At 36.1% G+C, this 14904-nt stretch overlaps 1 protein-coding gene across 2 annotated transcripts in view; it reads right to left on the bottom strand.

The window, feature by feature from the left end:
• The window catches only part of LOC115211136, a 238671-nt gene that overhangs the window by 32667 nt on the left and 191100 nt on the right, over window positions 1-14904 (bottom strand). For both annotated transcript variants that reach the window (XM_036502257.1, XM_036502258.1), the window contains exons 7-8: window positions 5362-5554; window positions 962-1040 (exon numbers count right to left, since the gene is read on the bottom strand). In XM_036502257.1, coding sequence (XP_036358150.1) covers window positions 962-1040; window positions 5362-5554 — 272 coding nt within the window. The remainder of the gene's footprint in view (window positions 1-961; window positions 1041-5361; window positions 5555-14904) is intronic.

The following is a 14904-nucleotide window of genomic DNA, read 5'->3' as shown; positions in this document are numbered from 1 at the left end:
CTGTGATTTCCTTTTCCTGACTGGTTCGTATCTCCGAGTTCTTTTAGGTCTAAGTCTGAAGTCTCTAGCCATTAACCTATATTGGATTGTACTTTCTTCACTTGGGAAGGACTTTGCATTTATGAGAGTCTGTCTATCCCATTTTCCAGTGAAAATGTAATCAATCCATCTTGTACACAAACCAGATTAAAAGGTGACCAAGTGACTGGCTGACTTCTCAAAGTCAGCAATTGCAGATCATCAGATTATATGAATCACAGAACTCCAAGAGACTTGTTCCCTCTTAATTTCTAGAACCAAAGCCTTAGCCACCCCCCGTACATCATAGAATCCATTGGGGTGCTGCCAACATGCCTGTTAAAGTCACTGTTATTTGTTACCAAGGTAATCTACAAAAAGGTTTGGTAAAATTGGTCCATTTGCTTATCTACGAGTCCTGATTGAAGAGCATATACAGTGATAAATGTTGCTGTTAATTTTCCAAGACTAGTCTAAGTTTCATTATCCTATTGTACATTCCCGTTACCCCAATCACTTTATCTACCCATTTCCTTGCCAAAAGAATGCCCAAGCCTTTCACCTTCATCACTATTACCAACCCAGATGAATATAAATCTTTGTTCCTTGCCATTGAGAAATCTGGCAGTGGCTTCTCTTCATCTTGCTTCTTGCACACATCTACATGCTTGGTTCCTAGCATTTCAACAATCTCTCCAGACCTACATTTCATTGTGCTGACATTGATTGTGGCTGTTCTAAGGCTGGCAACTCAATAGGAAGAGCAAGTGGGTAGCATCTCAAAAGAAGAAGATCTGAGCAAACATCTCCCTAAAGGCAGAGGAAGAAATCTAGATTTCTATGGAAAAAAAACTACAGCTAAGTTCTGTAGAAACACTAGCGCACCCTGCATGAAACAGAGCAGTTTGAAGAGCTGATGATAGACTGAAAAGGGCATACTTACCTAAATGCTCTGTGAACTGCCTGATTGGAAGAAGGGTTGCTAGGAATATGCTGGCACTGACAACAAACACCATTTCAACCTGTTAAATAAACAAGTCTCAGGAATAATAATAATAAGAAGAAGAAGGAGGAGGAAGAGGAGGAGGAGGGTGCAGAGTAAAAGCAAAAGAGAAAATAATGCCATACAAGGAATAGAGTGTCACAGCTTGATGAGGAAAAGTAATATCAGTAAATATGCAGTCGCTCAAAGACAGGTTAAGTTTGAACTGCTTATTGTTGAATGGTTATAGAAAAGATATAAGCAAGTAAAGTGTTCCAAGGAATAGTGTTTTGCTGCTTTTGCTGTTCTGGGAATAACTATTTAGATTAAGTTTTCAAGTGTTAGTGAAGATGCTTTGTGTGAGGAGCAAACCATAACAGGGTCAAGAAGAGGCATGGTAGTTCAATGAGGTAGGATTAGACAGGAGCAGAAAATAATTTTCAACAATTCTAATACAGAAGTTACCATTGAAGTAGCGGCAGTAGTAGTGATACCAGGGGACACAATGTATCAATGAGTTGTAGCTTATTTCTGAGTGAGGGTGCAACAATCAAACAAATGAGCAGTGTAATTTTGGAGTGTGACTTGGAATATTTGCATTTGTAACAGCAACTGCACCATATACCTCGGATATGTGAGTGACACTTTAATGTGGAGAATACACTTGTGCTTTTGAAGAGAAGAGAGGTTACATTAAAAAATTAGTGTTTACAAACATAAAAAAAGGTATGTATTATAATGTTAACCCTTCAGCATTCATATTACTCTGTTAAATGTATTGATCATTTATTCATATTCCTTTTAGTTAATCATGCATTATCTTGTAGCTTTGAGATTTCAATGATGTGATTGCTTATTTTTAGAATGATAGTGTAGGGTAGGTGTGAGAGGCTGGATCTGGCCAGTTTGAACGTAAAATGGATAGAATATTTTGGCTGGTTTAAATGCTAAAAGGTTAAACATACAACTGATAAATAAAAGAGGATTAAAAACACCTGAAAAGTAGAACAGTTGACAAACAGTTGTACACAAATACTGAGGAGGAGTCTATATTAGTCAAACCATACATGAAAAAAAAATATCTTTAGCTTTATCTGTCATCCAGAACATTCCTGTTGTCAAAGGCTAAGGTTATTGCCAATCAAACCCCTACTGACCAAATAACCACCACCTCTGTCTTTTCCATCATACTCCTGCTCCTTTCACCCAGCCACCCTGGTCCTTGTGATATTATCCCTCCTTCCCCTCTTCTCTACCTCAACCATCTGAGCAAATGTACATGCTGTAGGTTATTGAGTACTCTTTACATTTACTCTCTAGCCCTTCTCAGCTACTCACTTTTGGTTCTTCTACTGTTATTGCTCTACCTTCTATTCCTTATTTCAGTTCACATACCTTAGGTTACTGAGTACTCAACATTTGCTGCATACAAGATACCCTTCCCCATACTGGTGCTGTGAAACAACACTCCCAAAAGCATTTAAACCCTTAAGAATGATTTGGTGAATGAGACAGCCTCACTTGTGCTGATGTCAGGAAAAATGCAGCCAGTAAAGTGGTTGGCAAATGAGCAGAGAAAGTGTGGGGTTGTGAGGGCTTTTTAGTCCTATCTCACTGAGGATGCTTTATCCAATATGTGCTTGCCCTTCCTCTTTTTTAAACATAGCAGGGCTGTGTTATACAACAGAAGCTTGGCAGCAATTTTTAGCAAGTAGATTGACAACATAAAGGCTGTAGATCAAAAGTGGTCGAAACCTCTCAACTTCAATATCTTTTTTTTCTTTTTCTTTCTTTTCTTCTTTTTCTTTCTTTTTTTTCTTTCTCCCCCCCCCCATCCCATGTTCTGCTGTTATTAAAATAACATTTTTAACTGAAGTTAAAAGAAGTTCTAAAGAAAGATTTAGCAGATATTGCCAGGAATGCTTTTTAACAGATGTAAATGCCATGTGAATTCAAAAACCCAGTCTTCAGTGAAGCAATGATGATAATTATAATTTCTGATATAAGCACAAAGCTACACGTTTTGGGGAGAGTAGGTAATATAACTGATTAAACCAATCCCACTATATGATATATTTTATTGACCCACAAAAGGATGAAAGGCAGAGTTTGAACTCAGAACATGAAAGTGTGCAACTTAGTACTGCAATGTGGTTGGCTTGTTGCTCTAGCAAGTCTGTAAATCCACTGCCTGGCTTAAACTATTTTACAAAATGGTAGTGTCCTCTAAGGAAGGTGGATTGCTACTTCTAGCAGTAACAAATTCAGGTGTGGTTCTGAAAGCTATGCAAATAGAGATTAAGTTTTATTTAAGAGTGTTTATCTCTGGGTATTCACTCTTTTGTTACCAAATTTTGGTCGAAATATGTCCACATTTCAAATAATTTTGAAAATAATGAATAATATATTAAAATAACTTTGTCCTTATTAAGCTAATGCATGGAATATAAATTAACATGAAGTTTTAATGGGAAATTTTAAATTTAGATCACTTTAAAACAAAGAGTTTGCATCACAGAACCAGGAGGTATGATGGAATGAAAACAGTTAACCATTGGGAATTCATTACAGGATGTTCACTACTGACTGCTCACCATGGGAATGTTAACCATGGTTTGTTCATCTCTGGGAGTTGTGAAAATCAGATTGATGTATACCAAACACTTACATAGACAAAAGCTAATTTAGTGTTAACATTAATTAAATGTAGGGATCATTAAAAACCTATCTAGAAATAATTATATTGAAAAGTGGGATGGAGAATTAGTTAAGACAAGTATGGAAGACAACTTCAGACAAGTTTTAGTCTTATGACCTGAAGTATTAATGGAAGAATCATGAAACAAATAAACACAAAGTTGTATACTTCAAGGTCGATAAAATAAAAAAAAACAGTTGACATCATCAACTAACCTCTCCCTTCTAAAATCAGTGATTTGTCTCATTATTATTATTATTATTATTATTATTCAGTACCGGTTGAACACTGGGGTCAATGTAATTGCCTCATCCCCTCCCCTCAAATTGTTTAGAGAATACTTCAGATGGTGGATGATATCTCCAAGAAGTTTTTGTTCTCAAAACAACTTACATAGGCAGCTTTGATTAATTTCAGTTTACCCATTGTTACCATATTTCTGTTGAGATGCTCTGTGTTTCTTTCAATTAATTTTGAATATAACAAAGAATTTAGTAAAATAACTTGGTTATCATTAAGCTAGTGTTAGCAACATAAATTGTGACTAAGGTCTGGTGAAAGTTTTTAATTCAAAACTTATGAAAATGAGACATTTGTACTACAGAGCCAGAGCCAGTTTCAGCCGGGTTGGTATTGAAAGGGTTAAACTTAAAAAAATATAAATTTCTTTCATAAGCACAAATACACAACCATCGTTAGTTTTTTTTTTCTATTTTTTTATCATTTATTTTTTTTTTTTTAAAGGAGCAGATATATAAACAATAGAATTCATTCCAAATACTTGTGTTATTAATTGCTGAAGGATGAGGCCAAGCTGTTCTTGTTAAGATTTAGTTCCTTTTATCTTTTACTTCTTTCAATTATTAGATTGCTTCACTCGCCAGAAATAGAAGCCAAATCTCTCTCCCATGTCATATCTTACCATTTTATAAAAAAAGGCAAGCTACATTGGATAATTAAAAGTGGCTAACCGGCTTCTGTGCCAGTGGCACATAAAAGGCACCAATCGAGTATGATCGTTACTAGCGTCACCTTACTGGCACTTGTGCACGTGCTAGCAGGGTGCCAAGAGCACCATCCAAGCGTGATCATTGCCAGAGCGGCTAACTGGCTTCCGTGCTGGTGGCATGTAAAAGGGCACCATTTCACCGTGATCGTTATCAGCGTCGCCTTACTGGCACCTGTGCCGGTGGCATGTGTAAAAAGATTCGAGCGAGGTCATTGCCAGTACCACCTGACTGGCCCTCGTGCTGGTGGCACGTAAAAAGCACCCACTACACTCTCGGAGTGGTTGGCATTAGGAAGGGCATCCAGCTATAGAAACTCTGCCAGATCAAGATCGGAGCCTGTTGCAGAAATCTGGTTTGCCAGCCCTCAGTCAAAATCGTCCAACCCATGCTAGCATGGAAAGCGGACATTAAACGATGATGATGATGATGATGATGAAGAAGTTGGTCACAACTGGAATACTTTTGATTGTACATTTGTTTTACCAAGATTTACATCTCATTAGCTGCAAGAGAGCTTACACTTGTAAGAAGACTTGCAAAGTTTTTATGAAACCAATCCCTCCTCCTCTTCTTCTGATTAACTTATCCCCAGCTCCTTACACACAAAAAAAGAATCTAGAAAAAATGGAAAAGGAAAAAAAAAAATAACATACCAGGAAATTTGTTGACAAGACTGAGACATCCTTTGACAAGATTGAAGCAGAGAAGAATAAGAATATTGGTGAAAATATATATAATAAGGTCATGAGCCCTGTCAGTGGGGGATCAATTATATTGTCTTCTTGTCCCAAGTGCATTCGGAAAGATGAAGCTGTAGGAACTAAAAATAACTGGAGAAGCCCAAATCTGAAAAGAAATAATAATAATAATATAATAATAATATTAATAATAATAATGGTTTCAGATATTGCCACAAGGGCAACAATTTTGGGGGAGGGGATGAGTCAATTACATTGACCTCAGTGTTCAACTGGTAAATAATAATGATGATGATGATGATAAAACAAAGCCACTGATTTTAGGAGGGAGAAGTTAGTTGATTATGCCAACTGGTTCTTTATTTTATGGACCCTGAAAGGATGAAAGGAAAAGGGCTGTAGTAGAAGACACTTGCCCAAAATACCACACAGTGGGACTGAACTCAGAATCATGCATTTCAGAAGCAAACTTCTCACCACCCCGCCACATGTATGTACACACACACACACACACACACACACACACACACACAATCATCATCATCATCATCATTAGATTGCATGCTTGAGATTGTGTTTGCTCCCTTTTGGGCTTCCTTGTAAATTGCTCATCTGCAAGTTATTGCCATTTCCTCTGTCAACAAATCATTCGTTGACTTCACACCTTTGAAGATGTGTGAAACAATAAGAGATCATTTATTTACAAAATAAGGCAAGGAAGGGTTATCTGGCTGTAAAACACTGCCTCAACAATATATTTGTCAAACCAATGTTAGTATGGAAAAAATGACACAAAAATAAACAAAGGAATATACATATCTATTTACACATACATCTATTTGTGTGTGTGTGTATAGAAATATGTGTATATATGCAATTTTTTGGCAAAAAACTCCATTGAGGATTTTTCCCTTTTTCAATTTTTACATGTCTGTTCAACAATTTCACATGACTCTATTCATTAAAACATATTAAAACTTATAGTTCTATATTTAAGAGATGAGGAATTATGTACATATTTACATTTGACAGATATTTGTCCTCATCTTGATGAAGGCTGGAGGGTATATCAGCCAAAACGTGTTAACAACAAACAAGATGAGGACAAATATCAGTCAAATGTAAATAATGTATTGAAACTTGCCGGTTTGACTATTTCACATGACTTTATTCATTAGAATTTATTAAAACTTCAGAAGTTCTTACAACTTTCGTCATATTATTAATGCTTTGCATTTGTTTGTTTAATAAACATTCCTCCTAATGATTTTGCTTTCATTTTGTGATAGACAGCTATCATGCAGAAAATGCCAGCTTCCAAATTCTGTTTTCTGATTAGGTAAAAATGATTAAACTTTAAACTTCAATAACATTTTTCTGCAATTTTTCTGGAACAAATAAATAGCAAAATTGGATTTTATGTGGAAAATACCAAATTTGAAAATTTTGACATAATTTTAATCTCACAATATGTGACAGCAATAAGAAAGGTCCTACAAAAGCAGAGAGACAGACAGTTATAGGATGTGATACACACACAGACACACACACATTTAGAAATATATATCCAGGCAATCATGAGTTTAAAATGGTGTATAGTAGACATATGTACATATGCATGCATGTATGTATGTATGTATGTGTGAGTGTCTGTGTATGAGTGTTCCTTTGCGATGGACAGCAGAAAGGCCACCTACCCCACTCTCCTTAAAGCAACATATTCCTCACACCCACCATTTCCCCCCTTCCTGGGCATTTTAAAAGTTACTTATGTGTGTGTGTGTATGCATGCATCTATGTATTTATGAAAGTATGTATGCAGTGTCGCATGTATGACAGCTGTATTAATGCTACCATTCCATTGCCACACCATCTATCACTTAGACAATGCTGTTCTCCCCTTACCTGATATCAGTAACCATCACTCTGTCACCATATTTCAATCACACTACTATTCTTTGCACCCTACTCATTTTATCATATAATTTGCTCAACACCCCTAGGGGGCACATTATAGATTTTTATTGAAATTCAATTAGCGTATTATTGAACTTGATGTTAGTTTAACATGTATGCAATGTTTGGTGAAGATTGGTTTGATGGTTTAAGCAGTAAGATGGTAACAGACAGAAATTGTCATTTATATACAAGAGATATATATTGTCGTCATTGTTCAACATCTGCTTTCCATGCTGTGCTCATCCATTCGCAACCAACACATGACCATACCAGTGCAGTCGTCTCTCATGCACACCACATCTGATGCTTCTTAAGTTCAAGTTTTCTCTCAAGATGCTTACACTCTGTTGTGTATGCACACTGACATTACACATCCAGCAAAGCATACTAGCTTCATTCCTTGCAAGCTTACACATGTCATCAGCAGTCACAGTCCATTTTTCACTGCCATGTAGCATGGCTGTTCACACACATGTATCATGCATTCTACCTTTTACTCTGAGTTTTTCCCCCTTTTACTTGTAGTTTTTCTCCTGGAATGTGACGGAAGCTGTTTTCTGAAGATTTTCAGTGTTTACTGCCCCTAAGCATTTGCTACACACAAAAACTATTTTCCCAGTTAGCTTTCCTTTAATATTGCTTTCAAAGGCTTTCTCCATGTCAACAAAAGCCAGGTACAGAGGTTTATCTTTGGCTAGGTATTTCTAGCATCAGTGGTACTTTTCCCTGGCACAAATCCAAACTGCAAACTTCATCTTGTCTAGAGTGACCCTCTCCCTAATTAGTTGGGCTATGACACTCTCCCTGACTTTCATTACCTGATACAACAATTTGATACCTCTGTAATTATTCGTATCTAATGCATCACCTTTATCTTTGTAGCAGTTGACTATGGTGCTGTACACCAGTCATTGGGTACAGCTCCCTCGTGTATCATCTGATTGACTATACAGGTGACTAAGCTATAGCTGACACCATCAAATATTTTAAGCATTTCTGCGGTGATTCCTGATGGGCTGGGAGCTCCCCCTGTCTTCATACCCTTAATTGCTTTATCCACCAAGGTACTGTCAATTCGGATAGCTGGTCCCTCTGTTGGGTCGACATTCGGCAGACTATCTTTCTCCCATTCATTCTCTTCATTTAGCAACCTTTCATAGTGGTGTCTCCAAGTCTCTCTCCTTGCAGCGTCATTAAATGCAAGTGAGCCATCATCCATGTGGACACATTTCTCTCCTATGGCATCAAGATTCTCTCTCATACACTGTCTTGCAACACGAATCACTTCAAGTCTTTGGTCCTCGTGATGCAGAACATTGGCAAATTCTTTTTTATCTGCTTCCTCTCTGGCTAAGTAAACCTGTCTCCTAGCTTCCCTTCAGGCAATCTGATACAATTCATGCCTGTTTCTTTTACCTAATGGCCCTGTCAACTACATATACATACATATATCTATACACATACACACACACACAAACATGCCATGGGATGGTAGAATCAGTGCAATAAACAAAAATGCCTTGTGGTGCTCTGTTCTGTCCTGATTACATCCCTTTATTACACTGTTTGACTTAAATGGCAGCAGTCCACTTACTGAAGTTACTAAAAAGAACATTCATAAGGTGCACTTTAGAAATATTTGTGTAACTACCAGCCAACCATAACCACTCTTGTGTTTGTACATGTCAGATTGTTCTGTATCTGTAATGCTGACTGGCTGCATAATTTCTTCTTCCATATTGTCTGTACCATGTCTCTTCATCTCTCTCAAAACTATTGATCAGCACTGTTGTTAGTTTGACTCTGTAATACTAATTAACCTCTTTTGGTCTATACTGTTATTAGACAACTCCCAAATACTAACAAAAATACCATAGGTCTGCACTACAGTTAGTCATGGCATAGTTGTAGCATACAGCATTGACTATGTTAGTTATTTTCCAACTAACCATTGCCTACGCTGTGCTTTCATATTCAGTGTTCTGAAGTTCAAGCACATACACACATACACACACACACACACACACATTCTCTGTCCAGCTAGCTTCATAGAATAATTTAATCACCTGCCTTTGGATGGTTCTCTGGGCAGGAAAATATTAAAGAAGACAATAATAACAATAGTAGCAACAACAAGAATAATCAATGATATTTTTAGATTAAAATAATTTTAATGCAGTTTATAGTGCATGTAATTGGAATGTATTCAATTTTGCATTTTGTAGATTTGTATTTGAGGTGGTGAAGGGGGTGGGAGACAGAGTCAGAAAGAGAGATATCTAGAGAAATGCATAGAGAGATTGAGAGAGAGAGAGAGAGAGAGAGAGAGAGAGAGAGAGAAGAGAGAGAGATACAGTAATTGGGCAAGAGAAAGAAAAGGAGATTGAGCAAGAAAGAAGGACAGAGACAAGAGAAAAAAAGATATATATATATATATATATGTGTGGAGAGAAAGATGAATAGAGAGAAGGAGACAGAAAGAAAAAGATAGAGTGGAAGAGAAAATAAGAAAATTGGTTTGAATAATTGTGAAATGTAACTGTGATGCATACCTAAAAAATAAACAAACAAAAAAACTTTAAAAGACACACAAAAATCAGCAACAAGTGCAATTTATAAAAATGTCATATATTAAAGTAACTGAACAGTTAAATTATTTCAGAAATTTATTCTCATCATTATTATCTTTTACTTCTATTTAACTATAAAGAATGAAATGTTTAGCAGTGTCTTTTGTTTTCTGTTTTTCATGTTCGGGCATGTGTATTCTGTTTTGGTTGTTAAATAAGAACAAAACAAACAAAACCAACAACAGCTAGTATATAATTAAAAAAGAAAAACTCCATAATAACAAATTAAGAGAATGTTTTGGGGCAGTGGAAAAAAAATGAATGAAATAGAGTTATGTAAAAAAAAAAAAAAATCAATAAAACTATCAAAGAAACATGAAACAAAACTATTCCTACCACCACCATCACTAACGGCACCGACACGTCTACAATAATAATGAGCCAATGGGGGAGCACATAGAGGTGGCCCATGGCCGGTGGGAAATTCTAAATAGCACACCAAGCAAACAAATTATCTTTAGTTTTTCACTGGTATGGCCTACCAGATGAGCTATGTCACATGTAGCCCACTTCTTAAAAAATAATACTCATGCCTACCTGCTCTAGAAACAGTAGCTAGATTTCAAGTGACTTCCCCACCCTGTCTTAGAAAAACACAGATTGAACAAATGGATCCTTGGCTGCATGCATGCCGATGGGAGAAAAATGATGATATAATTATAGTTGGAACAGCACAGGTCTACTTGGTCAGTACTGACTTGGGGCTAAATAACAATAATAATAATGACAACAAACATTTATTTTAATGAAGTTGAAATGAAATTAAAAACTTCTCTTGCTTGAAACAAATTATACAAAGTACAGTAAAAGAAAATACTTAGTAAAAAAAGTTTATGAAGTGACAAATAAAAGAGACATTAAATAGAAAAATAAAAGATAGAAGAAACCAGTGGGAAGGAGGTGGGAGCTGGTTCTGAAATTTCAAACTTTATAATTATGATTTGTATGAGATACAGAGAAACAAGCAAAATTGATGAGATAAACTGGTGGATAGAGTCAGCAATAAATAATAATTGAAAAAAAGAAAGTACCTCTAACAGAAAAAAAAAAAAAAGAAAAAAGAAAGCAAAAGCAAAAATTGGAAGATTAGAGAGCTTGATAAAGTGGAAGAGAAATATCCTGACCATCCATCACAGACAATAGAAGTCTCGTTTTAGTCAAAGAATAGCAACCATACTGGAGCACCAACTTAAGTGGTACTTCAAACTGATCCCAGTACTTATTTTAGGTCTGTTACTTATTCTGTGAGGGAACCAGTAACACAGTGATGATGATGTCATATCTGCTGTTGATAACTTTTTTGACAAACAAGCTAAAAGCTTCTTCATCAATGGGATCCAAATACTGCAACTGATGGAAGAAGTGTGTGGACTGCAAAGGGGACTATACTGAGAAATAAACTTCATTTTGTGACATTCTATGATAGCATCTTGGTCAGCCTATGAACTTTTCAGCTGACCCTTGTATTTTCTTCTTTTTACTGAACTGCTTAGATATGAGGGAAATAAACAAACCATCAATAATTATCAAGCAGTGAGAGACAAACTACACACATACAGAGTACATCATTATTGTTTTGATGTCCACTTTTCCATACTTCCCATCCTATTGCCAGCCTGATACTTGTTTCCAAGAAAGGTAATATTTCACCATGGCCAAAAATGTTTTTGCAGAGTACAGGAAATGGATGACATTCATTTACAATAATTACGCAATGTCAATACAAGGAAATGCAAACAGACATATATGCATGTGAGTGTGCACACACATGCACACAAACACATAAAAAGAGAGAAAGAGAGAGATAGAGGATGGTTTCTTTTATATTTTAGCTTCCAAATTCACTCACAAGGCTTTGGTTGGCCCAAGGCCATAGAAAACACTCGCTCAAAGTGCTTTGGATTTGGACTGAACCCAAAATCATGAGGTTGGGAAGCAAACTTCTTACCACAAAGATGGGGCTGTGCCTGTCACGTGTGTGTGTGTGTGTGTGTGTATATATTTATATATATATAATCCTGCACAGCTTCTGTTTACCAGATTCACTCATAGCACAGGCTACAGTAGAAGACACCTGCCCAAGGCATCGTGCAGTGGGACAGAGCCTGCCTGAAACAGTGCATCTGCAAAGTAAACCTCTTACCAACACAGTCATGTCTATATCAATGAATATGTACAGATAATAACACTGAAATGGTATGTGACTAGTTGGGAACCTTCAGCCTGTAACAGAGCAAATAAATCAATGAGACAGACCTCTAACAATTCTACCAATTCATTAATGTAGATTGGTACTTCCTTTTTTTTTTTTTTATCAGCCTTGAAAGGAAGAAAGCTGGCTTCAGTAGGATTTGAACTCAGCAGGCAGAGAGTCAGAACAAATCTATCTAACATTCTAATGACAGTTACTCTTTAACTAGTTTCAGCCCAGAGCTGCAGGCATGTTTGGGCACCACTGTTAGAGTGAGATGCTTCTAGCACCTAGGTTTCTCAAAGTGGTCATCCATCTAAGTACTCACTCAGCTCAATGTTGCTTAACTTTGTTATCAGACAAGAACTGGTGCATTCAACTTCACTATTGTTGTTGTTGGCTTTGTGTTGCTTAACAACTGAAACAAAACACATGCTCTGAAGGTAGTCTAGCCAAGACCATGCTCTGTAGAGAGGCAATGGTCTTGGTTGGACAGCCTATGATCAGATAAAAGTCTGCTTGATCAGAGCTGACCTGGGGTTAAATAACAACAACAACAACAACAGCTGCCACCATCATTATCGTATCCACTGCCACCACAACAATGAATCACGAGATTAAGAACTTGTTAAAATATAAAAAAAAGTAGTAATAGAGACAGAAACAAGAAAGTTTGTAAACAGTGAATTAAGTTATCCCACTATGAACACAACTAAGAAAACAAAAAATGGTAAAAAATACAATCTTTATCAAATAATCACTGGAACTCTCACTTACTCCCTCCCTGTCTCTTCCTCAATCTCATGTGTAATTTATTAGCAGAGTTGCTTGAGGACAATTTCTGTGTTTCACATTAGTTTGGTAATTGGTTTCACAGAATAAATTTTATTGTTTTCATACAATTTTTCTGTCCATTGAATAATAATGAATGCTTCTTCAGACAATGGAATTTCTTGGGCCAACTTTACATTTCACATAATTTTTGTTGTTGTTACCATTGTTGTTAAGCCTTCCAGGTTGGCCCTGATTGTGCAAACCTGTGATGAAAGATGTTCCAGCTGTGACCATTCATTTTCATATTTGGAAATAGTGTATCTAAGACTACATTATCTAAAGTTTCTTTCTTGGTTGTTTTTTTTTCTTATGATGGTAGGATGTGGTTCAAGGGAGATTTAGGTCTGTTTCTATCAGGTCAAGCTACTACATAAAGGTGTCCTCACAACCTCATATCATGTTTGTGGTGAGGTATTTAAATGATTACTAGTGCTATCACCACCATCATCACAGTCAAGTTTACTTAGCAAACTTTTAGAAGGGTTTTAACAGTAAAATGAAATGCTGGTGATCATGATCATCCCTATTATCATTTCATTGTAGAAGAAAAATGATACTAGGTATTTCAAAATTAGGGCTTAACTTTTCTGATACCAATATGCTTGGGATTACTCCTGGTTCTTAGTTGCAAACTTTTTGTTTTGAAGATATTTAAGTTAACACTTTTCATTGAAATTTTACGTTAATTTATGTTTCAAATACCAGCTTAGGTTGGATTGGATTGCCTATGTTCAATCCACTGCAGAACGAAGGCATCAGCATGTTTTCTCTACCAATCATGGACTGATGTGGAGATTGTGAATTTGAGCTTAAGATCATGCTGGTTTTATGAGCCTTCTCTGCCACACTGACTTGACATGGCTTGGCAGAGGGGTGCAGTTTTTTTATACTCTTTCCCAGGATTAGTTAAGTTAATTACATCGACCTTGGTGCTCAACTGATACTTATTTTATCAACCCTGAAAGGATGAAAGGCAAAGTTGACACAGCATAATTTGAATTCAGAACATATGGACAGACAAAATGCCACTAAGAAGTTTGCCTGGCATGCTAACAATTCTGCCAGCTTAATAATAGCAAGATTATTTTACTAAATTCTCTTTTTTTTATTAACTGAAATAATAGCAATGTATTTCAGCAGGAATATGGTAATAAAAGAAGTTTAAAATATGTAGTTCCTAATTTTTATGACAATAAAGCATTTATAGAAAGAGATTTAAAAGTGACACCGAAGCAGGAAGTTCTCAGCCTCTAGTGTCTGTTTGATAGAGCCCAAGCTAGGCTTTGATCAAGAAGATATATGATCAAATCCATGACCATCCAGTATTCTTCTTTCAGAAGGAGTGTAACTAGCAATACATTAATAAATGTACTTGTGAGGTTTTTGCTTGCTAGTTTTTTCTTTCTTTTTTTTTTTATAAAATTTTTTTTTCTCCTTAAAATAGCAAAGTCTGGCTGGAAGGATATTTGGCAAATTGAGCAACCATGTGAAGACTCCCTCAGCAGAAGCTGTGAAAAAATGTCCAAGTTTGCAAGAAGCAGACTGATAGTATTGCCTTATAAGTATTTGGACAATGGATTAACTGCTTGAATTACTTACAATAAGTGTGTGAGTTTGTGTGTGTGTGTGTATGGATACACACACACACACACACGTGTATCTATCTGTCCAAGACTATGTATTTATGTATCAAATACATGCCACTGGCCACTCATGAGTTATTTCTCTTAGATTCATTTCATTTATGCAAATTATCTAGTCAATGTGTTCTACTCTTTTATATATATATATATATATATATATATATATATATGAATAAATAAATGGAGTTTAACGCAGTGTAAATCAAATATTTTTACTTTCGACACATGTTTTGAAAATTTT

Source organism: Octopus sinensis, linkage group LG4, assembly GCF_006345805.1.
Source record: "Octopus sinensis linkage group LG4, ASM634580v1, whole genome shotgun sequence".
Taxonomy (NCBI): domain Eukaryota; kingdom Metazoa; phylum Mollusca; class Cephalopoda; order Octopoda; family Octopodidae; genus Octopus; species Octopus sinensis.
Note: the sequence above shows the minus strand (reverse complement) of the source record. Positions and strands in the feature narration are given on the sequence as shown.